Source organism: Hippopotamus amphibius, chromosome 6 (genome assembly GCF_030028045.1).
Source record: "Hippopotamus amphibius kiboko isolate mHipAmp2 chromosome 6, mHipAmp2.hap2, whole genome shotgun sequence".
Taxonomy (NCBI): domain Eukaryota; kingdom Metazoa; phylum Chordata; class Mammalia; order Artiodactyla; family Hippopotamidae; genus Hippopotamus; species Hippopotamus amphibius.
This window is the reverse complement of record NC_080191.1, coordinates 76,375,131-76,392,647: the sequence shown is the minus strand read 5'-3', so window position 1 is coordinate 76,392,647 and position 17,517 is coordinate 76,375,131. Positions and strand designations below refer to the sequence as shown.

General features: G+C 45.5%; 2 protein-coding genes across 2 annotated transcripts in view; one reads left to right on the top strand and one right to left on the bottom strand.

Annotated features, from left to right (window-relative positions):
• The window catches only part of BACH2 (BTB domain and CNC homolog 2), a 260,715-nt gene extending 260,012 nt beyond the window's left edge, over nucleotides 1-703 (top strand). Inside the window, exon 7 of the mRNA XM_057740233.1 lies at nucleotides 230-703. Within this exon, the coding sequence (XP_057596216.1) occupies nucleotides 230-703 (474 nt within the window). The remainder of the gene's footprint in view (nucleotides 1-229) is intronic.
• Nucleotides 704-10,681: 9,978 nt separating this feature from the next.
• GJA10 (gap junction protein alpha 10) lies at nucleotides 10,682-16,682 on the bottom strand. Its single transcript, XM_057739992.1, has 2 exons — nucleotides 15,294-16,682; nucleotides 10,682-10,720 (listed from the first exon to the last, which is right to left on the bottom strand). The coding sequence occupies exons 1-2, from the start codon at nucleotides 16,680-16,682 to the stop codon at nucleotides 10,682-10,684; spliced, it is 1,428 nt and encodes a 475-aa protein (XP_057595975.1).
• Between the last annotated feature and the right edge of the window lie 835 nt (nucleotides 16,683-17,517).

Genomic DNA, 17,517 nt, shown 5'->3' with positions numbered 1-17,517 from the left:
GGGAGCTGCAATCCCTTATCCCTCATGGCCAAAAAACCAAAACATGGAGCAGAAGCAATATTGTGGCGAATTCAAGAAAGACTGTAAAAATGATCCACATCCCCCACAAAAGCAGAAATTTAAAAAAAAAAAAATTTTTTTTTAAAAGAAAAGAAAACCCCCAGAAAACAGGATCTTGGGTCCTCCATTCAGGCTGGATCAGGCCTTTTCTTTTTCTTCTGTTATCCAGGTGTGTGAGAAAGAGAAGCTGTTGTCAGAGAGGAATCAGCTGAAAGCGTGCATGGGGGAACTGCTGGACAACTTCTCCTGCCTTTCCCAGGAAGTCTGCCGAGATATCCAGAGTCCTGAGCAGATCCAGGCGCTGCATCGGTACTGCCCTGTCCTCAGACCCGTGGGTCTCCCCACAGCCTCCAGTGTTAACCCCGCGCCCCTGGGCGTGGAGCAGAACCTTGCCGCCCCACAGTGTGCGGTGGGGGAGAGCGTGCCCTGCTGCGTGGAGCAGGGCGTAGGGCCCCCCTGGGCGCCTGGCAACGCCTCCGAGAACTGTACTTCTGCTCGGAGGCTGGAGGGCACTGACCCAGGGACCTTCTCAGAGAGAGCACCGCCTCTGGAACCCAGGAGCCAAACGGTGACCGTGGACTTCTGCCAGGAAATGACTGATAAGTGTACAACAGATGAACAGCCCAGGAAAGATTACACCTAGTGACCACCTGCCTCCTAGTTCTCAGTCCTCTCCCGCCCAGGTGTCCTCGGGGTCCGCCTGCGATGCTGTTCGTCTGTCGTCTGGAAGAACCAAGAAGGAATTTGGTGCACACTACAGCGGTCTTAGCAGCAATACTGTTTCTAAGTATTCTCTCCTCCCTTCAAGCAAGAGCGATATATAGTTACCTTCACGATGGTGCTACCCCTTGCTCAGGCAAGGAAAGACGGCAGTGATGATGCTGTCTGTCTGTGGGTTCGTTTCAGTCTTAACAGGGATAGACTATAACACCTCTAGGACCCAACCACGGATTTTTTTTCTCAGTGGCCCATGTCACAAACCCTATCTCAGGAATTTCTTCTGAATGTTCAATTTTTTTCATTGAAGACAGCTTCTATACACATCAAAGTTTTATAGCTAGACTGTACATATTATATATAATATATATATAAAATATATATCTCTCTCCATATGCAAAAGTCCTGCATGCCTCAGTTTTCTCATCCTAAAACTGGAAACTTCGTTTCTCGTTTATAAACAGGTTCCAACATTCCTCTTCTTTTGTCTCTGACGCTAGAACTAGTTTGTAACTGTTAACATGGTTGTTTTTCTTGCTTCCCAGTTCAATTTCCAGTTGTGCTTATTTATGGACAGAATTCAGTGTTGGAGGCTTTCTTTGAGGTTTTATTTCAGACCTTTTGTTTGTTTGTTTGTGTGGTTTGGTTTGGGCACTGTCAGATGGTGCCAGTTGAGTATCGTGGGTTTGGTTTTTTCTTGCAGATACTGTACAGTCAAGGTCAACTTTGCCACGTGCACTGAGTTTTGGGTCAAACCTATTTTCTTAAATGAAGTTGTCACTTCAGTATAACTCAAGTAAACTGTATATTCTTTGCTTTTCGTTAAAAAAGTAAAACAGTTAGCTAATTAAAAAAGCACTCAGGTGATAATTATGTAGGAAAAACAATCTTGCCAAATAATGAATTCATCCTAGGATGTAGACAATAATCTGCTTGAATATTTTTATATTTCACCTCCTCCCCACCTTTTCCTAAGCAACGTTTAAGTGCAGAGAGTTCAGAGTTGATGCTGGATGTTCAGATTCCTAAGTGGGGAAAGAGTTTGGACGTCTCCCTCAAAAGCGCATCGGAACAGCAGGAATCGTGATTTTATACCAGAACTCAGCAGGCATTGGCCCCTAAATAGCAAGTTAGAACTGTTTTCTCAGCCCGGGAGTAAGTCCCATTCATTTCAACACTTCCCCAGGCCTCTGCTTGCTCTGGGACGTATAGGACAGTAGGAACTTCTCCATCAAAGGACTTGGCTGCTTGGCCACCCAGCTTCCAGCCCAAGAGCTGCCTCCCCGCCAGGACTCACCTGAGGGGGGTTTGAATGCTCAGCCCTGGGAGGGGGGTGGGGGGGCGCCTTTAAGTGGCCGTCCTGGCGTTAACGCAGCTGGCCCAGGGTAGGCGAGAGCAGGGAAGATGTTAGCCTGAGGTCTGTCCCTGACACAGGCAAAAAGCATTTCTTTCTCCCTTCTTTCTCCAGATGCTTTGAGTTGAATTCTGAGGTCTTGCCACCGTTCTCGTGTCCTAAGGCAGATTTCATTCTGAAGCTTTGGACACTATATGGCCAGGAGCCCTCCCTCCCCACCCCCACCACGCACACACCTTCCCCTCAGCTGACGATAATTCCCTTCTCTTGCTGCAAAACTAGCTGGCTTGCAACCCACAGAGAGCAGCTTCCCTCGGCTCAGGGGGTGTGTTGGCCCCTGGCCATGTTTACAGGAAGGCGTACCCGACCCGCAGCTTGCTCTTCCCTCCTGTGGGCTGGCTGCAGGAAGAGTTCCGGACAGTTTTGATGTGGGGGATGGGGTGGCGGGCAGTGGGGACTAGATGGTTGATTTTGTTTCTTTATTTGTGCCATTGTTTGGACGATATTAAAGCTGCATGTAAAAGGGGAAATTAGTATATGACGTAGGCGAAAAGTGAAATCATAGTAACATATGTTTTAGTATTAACTTTTTCTGTACAAATATTAGTGCTAAATGTTTAAATATGTATGAATGCCAGAAATGTGTTGGTTCATGCGATAGGATTAAAAAAAAAAAAAAAAAGGCTTTTCTTTGAAAATAGTTCCACTTTTAAAACCTGCCTCTGGGTTTTTGTTTTTTCTCATGTGTGTATGTATGTATGTGTGTGTGCTTGTCTGAGACAGATTTTGATCCAGCTCTGAGTTGGAGCTACCGTTTTTTATTGTGGCTGTTGGAATTTCTTGGCCTCGTAGGACAGTTCTGCGCTTCACCGTGAGGCTTGCCTTTCGGGAAAACTGGTGACAGCTTGAATTTAAACTCAGTGTGAATCCTGTGATCCATCACAGGTGTGTGTTCTGGTGGACGAGCTGGCCAACAGTATTTTTTTGGTTTTTTAACTCTCTTGTTGCCTTTTTTAAGTGACCTCCTCTTCTTTTAAAAAAAGGAATGTTTTCTGCTCGTTTCATAACCAGGTCCAAACCAGCTCATTGGCGGCATTGACCCTGGTACCAACTCATGTGCATCTGGTAGTCTTGACCCCATGCATCCCGTCCCCCTTTCTGTTGTCGTGCGCGGCAGGCCTCCCGCTGGGGAATGGTCTCCTCTATCTCTCTCCCCCCTAACTCAGCCCACAGCCTCCTCCCACCAACCCCTGCCTCGAATTTCTTCCTCTTCCCCAACCACACGCCTGCCACCCCCGCTGTGGGAACTGGTTAAAAACACCGCTAGAGAAAGCTGTCTTTCAATTTCTTAGAGATCTGAACAAGCTGTTGGGATTTGGTTCACTGTCCACCATGAACAGCAACTGGCTTTGTGCGGTTGTTGACGTGACATGTCTGTGTCTCTTACTGCTCCGAACCATGTGCCGTCAAGATTATTTCTGGGTTGAATCAAAGGGAGGACTAGCTGGGGACCAGAGTCCAAGTTGCCTCAAATGGAATTTTAAAAACTAGCCTATCTCTTTCCCTGGGATCTCTTAGTGCCACCCATGTCTTTTATGAAAGAGAAAAGCAAGTTAACAGCAAGGAATCGCATTTGCACAGCATGACAACATCTAGTTGTAACTTTAAGGGTCCATCCTTACAGATATAAGGACCCTCCAGCCACGGAATGTTCGGGAGGACCCCTGCCACAGGCGGGTCGTGTCTGAGTGGCTGGGGCAGGCATGGGCTGTTGGAGTGGGCTGTGGAGGTGGCCCTGGGGCTAGTTAACATTCGCCTGAAACTAGTCCTCCCCTCAGATCTGCGTTTGTTCTACGTGTGTCTCCAGATAGCCTCACTTCGTTCAGGTTGGTCAGGCTTGGGCGGGTGTGTGCTTTGCTGTATGTGTCTGTTTCTCTGCGTTATCTGGGGGTGCCTTGAATAAAAGAACTTCATGACATACTGATTCTGGAACAAAACCATTGCAAAAAATGAACAAAAAGAGCTGGCAAAGTCACTAGGCCACCTGCTCCTTCTCTTCTGGGTTCTCTAACAATGACTCAGGCGTCAGAGGTGATGCTGCAGTAGGAAATGTTATTTTGTATAGTGTACAAGTAATTTATTAACTTTCTAAAGGTATGCTGCTTTTAAGATGCACTATGATTTTGGATTTAATCCTTGTGTTGCTTTCCCAAGGAAGTAAAAAAAAAAAAAAAAAGGCTGGTGATTAGTATGTCAACTGCCACTTCTTCTCCTTGAAAAGGAAGGCAAGGAAGGCAGGGACCAGCGACAGGACTTGCATGAGGGGACTGCTAAAAGCCAGGTGGGCACACTGTGAAGTCCAGTGTTACTGTCAAGAGGTCTAAACCTACAATTTCTCTTATAATGCTTTATGATTGCCATTAAAGAGGAAGAAACAAAGGTGTGAAAATGATACACCTTTTAAGAAACCACTGAATCCTGCCCCTTCAAGCTGATCCACATGCTATATTGAGCATAATCCTCTGAAAATGAGTAAAAGCCTGCAAAGCTCTTCCAAAACCCTGTTGGCCACCTAGTTGTATACGTCATACCCCATCTCAACTACGAGCCGCGTAATAAATGACTTCAAACTGCACTACTAGTGCTTAACAGTTGTAGGAGTTGCCGATCAAGAAGGCAGCAAGAATCAAGTTTTGTCCTCAACTCGCTATAAATAGGCCAGGAAACATACGTGTAGTTTTTAAAGAATAAAGCAGTTCACTGGATCGTAAGTTAGTCTTTCTTCCCCAAATTGAGGATTTTGCTGTAGGTTCAGTTCCTGGAGAGTCAGTCCTCAGATCAGCGCCTGTGTGGAGTTGGTATTCGTGCAGGCAGTCTGTGTGCATGGAGGCATTCTGTGTTCAAGCTGTGTACGCCGAATATGGCCCAAGCCATCTCCTGACCCAGGCATCAAAGACGGATGCTGTAGAATAGAATATATTTGTACACAGATAGTGTGTGCAAGTAGTCTTTGTACATAGAAAAGACCTATTGCGGCAGATGGAGGATAAATTATTCAACCGACGGTGCAAAAACATTTCTTGCAAAGAAAAGTGTATAGTATTTTCCTACACTCCACCCTGGGAGAGAATATTTATATCACATGACTCTCAGTGCATTTTCATTGTAATATGAAAAGGATGCCGCCGTTGTGTGAAGAAATTCACTTGGTTGCAGAGGCTCACTTTTGTTGCTTTGATTTCCTGTTGTGATGTGGTGTGTGCATTTCACTCTCAAGCAATGGACAAACAACTCTGACTTTCCTTTCCATTCCAGTGGATTGACCTCAGCTAACACAGTGGCCTCCCTAGACACAGACATGCACCTAGAGCATTCACTTCAGGTAGACTCACCTGCGGTGCCGAATGACCCCCGTGGGGACGGAAAAGAGGGAAGGGACTTGGACAGAGAGGGTTTCTCCTACAGTTTGATGCTAAGTCTTCTACCAAAACATGTCTGGAGGCAGAGGGGTGACCTCCACATGAGTCCTAACAATGCATTTCACACGTATGAATGCTGGGGTGCCCGTTCCCACGCAATGTAAAAGACCTGCCGCGTCTAGCAATCAGGAAACTTCCACAGGTGATCAGGAGCTTCGGGCACGGGGTAGACATGGTGAGTCATTCGAGGCAAGCACCGCCTTTGCTTGTGAGGCCCAAAGGTCCCGTGAGAATTTGTTCCAGAACCAGTCTGATGCAAGCGCACCTCTGATCTATGCCTTACAAACTCCAGAGGCCATATTCAAAACAGGGTCTTTCTCAGTGTATGCAAGGGGCTGCAGCCCCTCTCCTCTTCCTCCCCAGGTCGAACAATACGGACAGTTTTCACACATATCTACCTGTATAACCCTCTGTACCTCTCATAACTGGTCAACGACTGTAACAGGTTACATCAGGTGTTTTTCTACATACTTTTTACACAGATTCTATGCGATTAATGTAACTTAATTCAATGCATCATTTTATTGTACTAGTTCTTAGGCTTGTCTTTTTATTTTCTAAGTGATTGTGGTTTTTCTTGTGGTTTTTATTGTAAAAAATGAAATGGCTGTTGATGCTTATTCTCTGTAACTAAGAATTTTTACCTTTTGGGGGGAAGAAAACATTGCTATGAACTAATGAATTGAAACTTCATTTACTCATTGTAAATACACTATTGTGCAAAAAAAAAATTCACTCAATTGAATTGCTAGTGTTAATTGAATTTTGTCTAGACACCATTTCTGTTGATGAAATAAAGACATATCATTACACATTGTAAGCTGATTTTCTCTGATCCCTGTGTTAGAGATTACAGAGCTGGAGCCCTTAGGAACTCTTTCCTCCCAGAGAAGCCTTGTCTCTTCCTCTTGTTTGGACCCTTATCTGCTACCTGATTAATCTGATAAGAAATCTGCAAAATGTGATAATGCTAATGTAATTCCTGAACTCCCAATTTTAAAATTCCCTAGTGTTGGGACTTCCCTGGCAGTCCATGCTCCCAGTGCAAGGGGCACAGGTCTAATCCCTGGTTGGGGAACTGAGATCCTGCATGCCACACAGTGCAACCTAAAAAAAAAATCCCTAGTGCCTCTGAGAGTAAACAAAAGGAATTAAACCCAGTTTCCTGGTTTTGATATCGTGCTACAGCTATGCAAAAAGTCACCATTGGGAGAAGCTGGGTGAAGAGTATTTTCTTACAAGGGCCTGTGAATCTACAATTATCTCAAATAATAGGTTAAACTGAAAATAAAAAGGTAAATGAAAGTAAATGGAGAGAAGGAAAAATCAATGCCCAAAACAGTGCATTGCAGGGCATAGAGTATAAAATTGTGGTTAGGGCATAAATACAGCTAAGCCAGAAAAGAATATTTGATCATTTGAGTCTTGAATTTTGCTGTAAAGGGACAACGAGCTATTAAGTGGTGGACAGGCCAGACGACCTGAGTACGCCGGCCGCTGGCCGTGAGGATGGATTCATGTGATGGCGAGAGAGTGTGGTGCGGCCGGATCTGAGCTTCCAGAAGAGCATGGCCCCACCCCACCGTCCAGGTGGGAGAACTGCAATTACCAGTTACCGAACTCCACTCCCTCCACGGGCTCGCCACTGAAGCGTGGGCTTCAGGGAGCATGGAACAGGATTAGCAAACGTGCACTGTTGCAAAATCAACGCAGTCCAAACATCTTAGGTGTCACAGGCAAAACAGAGTCCTTTATGCAATCCATTCTGGGAAGATGGCGGGTCACAGTCCCAAAGTTTTCTGTAGAAAAACCTGGTCATTTAGAACTGATGTTCATTTGCACCTTCAACCCTGCCATTTTTTTGCTTGTGGCAGGAATGACAATTTTGATTTGTAGTTTGATGCTGAACACAGCCGTTACATCCTGCAGAAGGGAGGCATTCAGACGCCACCCAGCCCCAAGCGGGCGGCAGTCATTCGCTTTCCTACTTTGAACGTACAACTTAGGTGTGATTCTTATCTACTTCTAGAGCACAGTGAGGAGTCTTAGTCGGCCTACTGCCACCAAGTTTTGTTTGGAAAAAAAATGAGCTGTTCTTTGGAATAGTTCTAGAACTTTTTACTCTTCTCCAACTCATCACCCCAGCCCCCTCAATTAGGATACATTAGCAAGACTGTACGCCACGTCTAACACCAGCTTGTGATGGTGTCCAGAGTGGGACAGGCTTCCAATCGTCCCCAGTGAGCATCTCTGCATTCCTGGTATAAATGAATACGATACTTCCTAGTGTCAGAGAATCAAGGTTCAGAGAATCAAGGTCCAGAGAGATGGAGAAAGCCACACATCCCACATCCATTATGCAAGTGCCTTTCATTGGACTCAAGAGCATGCTTCTGTCCCCACACCCACCCCTGGCTCATCCAGAGCCCAACATCTACTTGCTACTGGCTGCCTCATCAACCAGAAAGAGGCATGACTGGTTCTCCGTGGCTAGTTTTCACTCCCTCTCCTTGAAGACAAGCGTACCCCTAAGGCAGTGACCCTGATCCTAAAGCAATGGATGGAAACCTTCAGAGACACAGCAACTTTTACTGGAAGCATTATATTTTACACCACATCCTTGTAACTTTTTTTAAACCTCTATTTGTGCAGTACAGCTGATGACCCTATAAAAGCTTTTGAGAGTGAAAAGAAATTTAAATTACAAAAAAAGATGTGGGGGAGGTGAAGAACACTGCCATAGAGGCTTCTGAAAGAGTCTCTCATAATAAACCTGTTGACAAGGCCGGACAGGACACCAGGGAATAAGGAAGAGACTGGAGAGTTGGAAGTGATGGGTAATGTCTGGTCTTTGGCATCTATACATAAACATACATTCACTCAACCAACACGGGGCTACATACTTGGCATCCAAGATTTAAAATGCACGGCCTTACCCTTAAAGCTTTCACAGGCTAGTCCAATAGACAGATGTACAAATAAATCATTGCATAGGGGCTGCTGATGGCTATGGACGAGAGACAGCAGGCTTCCTGGAAGGAGCGTGGGCCTTAGAGCAACTAGATCTGGGTTTGAATTCCAGCTGCAAAGCAGACACTTCAGCTGGCATTTAGCTGTGGGGCAAGGTACATGATCTCTCTGAGCCTTCTCTAACCTATAAAGTGAGGACAAACAACTTTACACAGTTGTACGGGGTATAAATAATGTGACCTAAGCACCTGGAATGTGGTATGCCCCTTAAAATGGCACCCATTCAGGCTTGGCCTCAGTGTCCTTTTCAACCACCTGGTGGCTCTTCTACCAACTCACCATGGAAAAGATCACACAACTCTTCACACCTCCACACCTCATTTCCTCCTCTGCAAATTGGGAACAGAGGAAACAGAAGCCTTTTGGGCTAAAAGCACAGACCAGCCCCAACCAGTACTGGGCTCCCTTCTGCGTCATCCCAGGCAGTTACCCAGGGTATTAGGGTTCTCCAGCGAGACAGAACCAATAGGAGATTTTATAGATAGTTATAGATATAGGTACAGGTTGATTGATTGATTGATTGACTTGTTGGCATTTGCTCACAAAATCTACCTTTTGCAAGCTGGAGGCCCAGGAAAGCCGGTGGTATAGTTCTGAGAACTATAGAGCCCATGATATAAGTCCCAGTCCAAGGGAGAAGATGGGTGTTCCAGCTCAAACAGAGAAAACAAATTCATCCTTCTTCCCCCTTTTTATTCCATGTAGGCCCTCAACAGATTGGCTGCTGGTCACCCACACTGGGAGAACAAGTGTGCTTTACTCAGAGCACAGCCGTGTTAGGGCACAGGGGGTAGAGGACGAACGTGAGGCAGGAGCCAGCCCATGAAGGCTTTATGTGCCAGGCTAAGGAGTGCAGATTTTATCTCAGCAGGTTATAGATGCAGACTTTTGTGTCTTTGGAACAAATTGATTCTCCTAATAACTTCAAGACTTTGTTACAAGGTGTGTGGCGAGGGATGGGGCATTCAGGCCATGGGATGGAGGAGCTAAGTGGCTCCTTCTACAGGAATTGAGCCCACCTTTATGATTCTCAGAACTTGGTCCGTAAAGGGACTTCCCTGGTGGCACAGTGGATAAGACGCTGCGTTCCCAATGCAGGGAGGGCGGGTTCGATCCCTGGTCAGGGAACTAGATCCCACATGCATGCCGTAACTGAGAGTTCACATGCCACAACTAAGGAGCTGGTGAGCTACAACTAAGACCTGGTGCAACCAAAGGAAGAAAGTAATGACCAGCCAACCAGCCTCACCAATTGGATAGTTAGTGGACGTCACACAGCCATCTGTGCCTCTGTGCTCTACAAGAATGTTCAGGGCTTTTTGATGTATCTCTCCTGGATGGCTCAGGACCACTGGGAGGGCAGGGAGGGTGAGGAAGTGGTGCTGGCTTCAGTCACTCCCCTGGAAGCTGGGAATGAGATCCCCCTGGCACCTGCTGGCTCACAGTCATGGCATCACCACTGACGACGGTCCCATCAGAAGGATAAAGTCATGCGATGAGCGTGTTTGCCAGCGCTGTAATCCATATTTTATGTCATGGCATCTATGGATGAACATCCAGCTGCTTCATCCCCAAGAAATGAGCTGATGAGAGGAAGAAAACAAAAAGCTTCCCTCCAACCTCTGGTGTACAGACAGGAAGCGTGTCAAGCCCAAGCTGCGGGCAGAGCTCCCAGCCTGCTCTCATCCCATGTTCAAGGGTCCAAACTGCTGCTGCAGAGCCATCTGAGAGCAGGAAGGGTGGCACATCCCGCTCTCCCTCCCCTCGGCCGACAACTCTTGCCCCTAGATTTTCTCGGATGGGGTAGAGTGCCTCCCTTGTGTATGTAGAGCATCGGACCGGCCTCAGGCAACGTGACCAAGTGGGGCAGTGAGAGGCTGACCCCAGCCATCAGAGGGCCCCCGGTACACAGCCATCGCCTGACAGGTGGTTCTGGAGGGGATGGTTCCCACAGTTCCTCCTGCAGTTTGAGCTGACATACAACTTTTATCTCACAGATGCCAGCTGCTCCTGGGTCCATTTTTTCTGATCCCAGGATGCATTATTTTTTCATAATAGATGAAAGTTCTAGAAGCATGTTCTGAAACAAAACAAACAAAATAGACTCAAAGGGCTTGTAAAAGCCAGTCCTGCTTACCCACCTGAGACTATGTGTCATGAATATCCCAAATCCAAAACAAAACCTCCTACAAAAGACAACCTCCCCCCAACATTGCCCCAGAGATGAACATCTGTGTAAGAGGTTCTGTTCCCTGGCGGTGCTGCAGCAGAAGATCTGAATCCACCGCCATCTCCTCCCCATCATCCAGTTGCGGTTGTTTTGTCCAAAACCCAGGTCTAAAACTAAAAGGCCAACCTTTTCCTAAGTTCCATCTTTGTCCACAATTAACCAGAATTTTTGATTTTGCAATAATGTGGAACGGGAAAATGGATCCAAATGTGGATGTTCCATTTTGTAATAACTATCCTAAAAATATGCTACACTTAGGCTGCCTTGTGTAGGGAGAGCAGGAAGCAGCAATGGGATAAGGGAGAAGGAGCTTGCGTTGAGTCCGACAAGCCTGGGATAAAATTCCAGCTCATTCGCTCACTCAGTAAATATTAACTTGTGTCCCTGCTTTGTCCCAAAGACTGTGCTTCACCACATCCTCACTGCATGACTTTGGACAAGTCATGCATTTCCTTATCCTTAATGGGAATAAGCAGAGAGAGCGTCTGGACCACAATCAGGGACTCAGTAAAATGGGAGTCTTTCCCCCACTTCTTTAGATTCTTCGGTAATCAATATATTAGGTAAAGCTTCTCTGCCAAAAGGTTCAATAAATTATAACAATCCCTTCTTCAAACACCCGTCTAATAACCCCCGTTAATAATGTTGCGTCAAAGAAGACCTTCCAAAATGAGGCAAAGAACCTCGAAGTCAGAGATTTTAGATTTAATATAATATTAAAATTTTAAAGACACCATGCACAGGGATGAGAAATAAGGAGACTGGGAGAAAATCTTTCAGTACGTACATAGACAAGGAATTAACATAATACCATAAAAGAGCTCCTAGGAAAAAAACATCTCAACAGAAAAAGACAAGGATAATTCATGGTAGAAATACAGATGGCTTATAAACATATGAACAAACTTACTAGTAATCATGGAAATGTAAATTAAGACAAAGGGAAACATTCCTAGTTCATCAAATTGGGGGTACGAGGGAGACAATGTCTGATATTGGCAAGAGTGTGAGGAAAGAGCACTAATGGACTGGTAGGAGGCTTACTTGGTGTAGCCCTTCCTGAGCAAACACTGGCAGCATCTATGTAAATGTAAAATGTGCATGTCCATTAAAACCAATAATTCCACTTCTAGGTACCTATCAAAGATATATGTGTGGGACTTCCCTGGTGGCTCAGTGGTTGGGAATCCACCTGCCAATGCAGGGGACACAGATTCAGTCTCTGGTCCGGGAAGACCCCACATGCGGCAGAGCAACAAAGTCCATGCGCCACAACTACTGAGCCTGCACTTTAGAGCCCAGGAGCCACAACTGCTGGTCCTGCGTGCCACAACTACTGAAGCCCACACATCTAGAGCTGGTGCTTTGCAACAAGAGAGATCACTGCAATGAGAAGCTCACACACCGCAATGAAGAGTAGCCCCTGCTCACCACAACTAGAGAAAGCTCGCAAGAAGCAATGAAGACCCAACGAAGCCAAAAAATAAATGAAAAAGAAATAAAAAATTTTTTAAAAAGATATATGTATGAAACATTCACTACAACATTGTCTGCAGTAGAAAAAACTTACAATGGCTAAATGGCCATCGAGTATCTTATGGTTCATCCCTTTCATGGAAAAGCATGAGACTTGAAAACATTGTGGGGTTTGGGTGACGGCAAGGGAAATGTCTTGGAGTATAAATCACAGCTCTTCCAGGCGGGTGTTCTGAACTTCCAAATAGAGTGGATTTCTTCTGCAGGACAGATCTCTGTAAGGGGAATAAGTGGTAAAGCAACTGTGGTCCCTACCAGAAGTCATTTCACTCTGAAACACCAACTGCCGCAATCCGACTGCATCTGATTGAGCCCTAAAAATCCTGCCCTCTAGGACCTAATACAGTGTAACAGCTGTTTTCAGTCCATGTATTGAAAGTGGATGCTAACAATCCTTTGTTCACTGCACTAATTTCTAATGAAAGCTCCTTCTGTTTGCCGTAAGCATGACGCGTCAGACAGTGCTCTGGAGCGGCCGGCGGTGGCCTCAGTCCCCAAGTCTTTCCACCATTCGGGGAGTGAAGTGGGCTGTCAACTCTCTAAGGGGCTTGGGGGAAAGTGACCATAAGCAGGAAATCTCTGTGGCCAAAGGCATTATTTATAATTCCTAGAAACATAAACAGGGGAGAAAGAGGAAGATGAGAAAAGAAAGAGGGCCTGTCACCTTCATCATCTTTTCTCCAAGCTCCTCAGCATGGCTGGTCTCTCCCAAAAGATAATCTAAGATTAAGAAAATCTGCTTCAAAAAAAAAAAAAGAAAGGAAGGAAGGAAGAAAAAGAAAGAAAGAAAATCGGCTTCAACTAAACACTGCTTTTCCTTCCTCAGTTTTCTATTAACACAAAGGCTCCTTTCACATGGAGTGAGGTACAAGAGAGAGAAAATGATGAAAATTGTCATGCTGACTTCACAAACACAGATAAGAAGCAGTGGCCACTGGCAAGTTTACTCTAAAATAGTGATCTCGGGAGTTCCCTGGCGGTCCAGTGGTTAGGACTCAGTGATTTCAATGCCATGGCATGGGTTCAATCCCTGGTCGGGGAATTAAGGTCCCACAAGCCATGGGGCACGGCCAAAAAATTAAAAAATTTTTAAAAATAAATAAAATAGTGGATCTCAACCCTGGATGTACATTGCAATCACCATGGGATTTTTAAAAATACCGATCCTGCAACCCATCTCCAGAGATTCTGGTTTGATTGGAATTGGATGGGCCCTGCAATAGCTCGGCATAGGGTTCCAAGCACCCTTACAATAATCCTAAACATAATTCCCTGAGAAGATGGCTGGTCGCTGACAAGAAATGAGTATCAGTTTGAAAAACAACGCATTTTAGGAAAAAATCTAGGTATGATTCCTCCTCAAGGTATGGTGTTAGTGCAGTAACAATATATCTCATAGGAGATTCAAAACTGGGGTAGAGGGATTCAATCATTATTAACACAGAGAATGAAAGGAAAAAGCAAGGGTGTGAACTCAACCAAGAGAACTCAAGTGGGAGATTCCCCTATTAACTTGGGGAATTTTTCTTTTTAAGGGAAAAAGTTGTTAGGAGCAGTGGGTATAGCACGTGTCATTCTTTTTATTTTTCTCCCCAAACTGAGAAGAATCCACAGTAAATACCCATTATGACTTACACTGGCCAGGGAATGTCTATTCTACAGTGGCTTTTCAGAGAACAGAATTAAAATCAATACAATATTGATTTTAATCTTTGTGAAATATATCAACAAATATTTGTATATGACTTTTAAATGCCAGAGCTATTAAAACAATGGAGCACAGCCTCCTTCCTTAGTGAGACAAGGGCAACTCAAGGTTACAAATGATCCCTCCTCTGATCCATTTCCCACACTCTGATAGAAAGAGCTTTCTAAAGTGCAACTCCCATCCAGTCACTTCTCTGCTGCACATCTTCTCTGGGTTCTCCATTGCCTCCCTCCGAGGCCTGCATGCCCCCTTCTCCAGCTTTCCCTCTCTCTGAAGCCCTCCTACTACCCTGTGCTCCAGACACACAGGGCTCCCCAGACAGCCCTGCTGTGTCACACCTCTCAGCCTTTGTCTGTGTTCTCCTACTGGGATGGCCTTCTTCCATGCACCCCAGTCCTCCCAGGTCTGGAGAAAACTCACATCTTTCAAGACTCAATTCAAAAGCAACTTTAGGGACTTCCCTGGTGGCACAGTGTTTAAGAATCCACCTGCCAATGCAGGGGACACAGGTCCGATCCCTGGCCCAGGAAGATCCCACATGCCGCGGAGCCACAGCCGTGTGCCACAACTACTGAGTCTGCACTCTAGAGCTCCCAAGCCACAACTACTGAAACCCTGCGCCTAGAGCCCAGGTTGAGCAACAAGAGAAGCCACCACAATGAGAGGCCCGAGTACCACAACAAAGAGTAGTCCCCACTCACTGCAACTAGAGAAAGCCTGCGCACGGCAACGATGACCCAATGCAGCCAAAAAAAAAAAAAAAGTAACTTCAACTATAAAGTTTTTCCTGACCCGTCCATAAAGAATTGACCTCTCCCTCCTTTGCCCACCGCCCCCTCTAACATGGCACCTTACATTTGATCATGTATACCTTGTTGTATATCATGTTTACTTAATTTCCCATCCAGACTCTGAGCCCTTTGATGGCAGAGATGGTATTTTATTCATTTGTATACCCAGCACTTATAAGATGAATTGATATTTTTCAATAAGTTTATTTTATGAATGGAATGAACTGAGTTTAACTCTCCATAAAGTAACCTCTCTCCTCCTTTCCCTCTCTCACTCAATACACACATATATACACAAAGAAGGAGGAAACAGAAGGCTAAGAAGTAACTAAAATGAACATCTCTTGTGAAAATTCCATGATCAGTCAGGCTGTCTGTCTTTACTTACCATTGATGTTCTGCGCCCGGTGGCTGAAGGCAGAAGTGAGGGGCTGTTTTCCGGGTGCGGAAAGCCCAGGCAAGAGCTATTTCGAGAACTGGAGCTTCCTGAGTCACTGTACAGCTGTCCCTTTTCAGACAGCAATCTGGACAGAAAGCTGGCCTTGCGACTGCCGGGGCAAGATCTGTCTGCCCGGACCCTGCTCTCTTTCGAGCTGCCATTGCTGTGTCTGCAGTGACTGTGTAAATCTGTGCGAGGCTCCCCTGAGGGTTGCGGGTCCTGGGACTGCTCCCAGGGTCCCGTTGTACGTGATGGACAATGTCTAGGAGCCATCGTTGTACCTAGCCAGGACTGGGGCATTGCGTTCTGCAAGCCAAAGTTATAACGGCCTGGTTGCTGTCCCGGGTGCTGAATTCTAGCGCCAGTATCCCACGGACACGGGCCGTGGACATGGAGCTGTCCATTGTGCTGATCCTTCTCAGCCCAGTCTTTTTCACTACAGCCAGGGTCTACCTCAAGCTGCCTGGGCTGTGGGGTTTGCCACATGGTTTTAGAATTCGGCACATTGACTCGGATGACTTGCTGTTGATTGTTGGCGTGAAGTAGAGAGACTCTTTCAGGGAAGGGGGGTCCCCTTTCGTCCTCAATGCCCTCACTGCTGGATTTGTCATAAACTGCCTTCATGATTTTCCTGATCCCCAGATGAAATATTTCCAGGACGTTGAGGAACAAAGAGATGGCTGCAATGCTGTGCATAAAGAGCATGAAAATGGTCTTCTCTGTGGGCCTGGACACAAAGCAATCCACTGCATTGGGGCAAGGAGGTTGAGTACATTTGTAAAGGGGGTGCATTTGAAATCCATAGAGAATATATTGGCCTATCATGAACCCTACTTCCAGCACAGATCTAGTCAAGATGTGTAAGACATAAGTACGCAGCAGGCATCCTTTCAGAGGGACTTTTTGGATCTTCTTCTGCTCCTCCAACTTTCTCAGTTCTCTATCTATCCTTTGCTGCTCCTCCAATTCAAGCTCTGGATTCTCCATCTGGGCTCTAAGCTGTGACTTTTTCCTCTGCCTCTTCTTTTCAAAGGCCCTGAGTCTATAAAGTGCATGGCCCATATACACCAGAGAGGGAGAAGATACGAAGATGATCTGTAAAACCCAGAACCTGATCAAAGAGATAGGGAAAGCATCATCATAACAGATAGTGCTGCAGCCTGGCTGCTGGGTGTTGCAGGCAAATGCTGACTGTTCATCATCCCAGACATCTTCAGCAGCCACACCAAGTATCAGCATTCGGAAAATGAAGAGGATGGTCAGCCAGATTTTTCCCACCATGGTTGAGTGGGAGTGAACGTCCTCTAGGATGCCACCCAATAAATTCCAATCCCCCATGGTAAGAGACTAATGTCTGAAATATACAGAAAACATCGAGGTTAATAGCATCCATGGATGTAATATACGAAGACACGGGCTCATCAATACAGCAGATCCTCTCTTCATGTCAACAAAACTACAAAGGATTTTCCAGCCCCAATATTTATGGCCCATGCTTACTGAAATAGGATATTTCTAAGGACTATGCTTTGGAAAAAACACTAAAGACCCTCCCCAATCTGACCCAATTCCTTTCCTCTACTCTTCTTTTCTATGCAAAGTTGACTGTCATTCTAGTATACTCACTGGCCATCATATTTGTACAATGCATTCCATTCCACAATTTTGCTCATTCTTCTAACATATGAGACACCATGTTTACCATACATCCTACATGATCTTAAATAAGTCTCAACTCCTCCAGGAAGTTTTCCCCAGCCACCCCAAGTCAGAGTGATTTTTCCCATTCCTAAATTCACACAGCACTAGTGTTTATACCACTCACTTGCTACTGTGCCTAAAATGAGTTTTGTGATAGTTGTGTCTTATGTTCCCTTTCCTGAAAAGGTACTCTTTCTGCAGATGGAGACACTTTCTATTTCATTTTGGCACATGAAGGTATCAATAAACAATAGTGGATTGAATTGTATTATTTTTAAAACTCAGTTTTTTGACTCTATCACTGGAAAAATCATCAACAGAAAAACAAAACAGATCCTCATGTATTATTGATGTCTCCCACTGCAAGACTGAAAGTGCAAGTAATGAAAACAGAACTCAGCCAAATAAACCCTCAGGAACTGGCATAGGGTAGCAGTAAAGATTAAGCAGGCTCAGAAACAATACCAGCAAT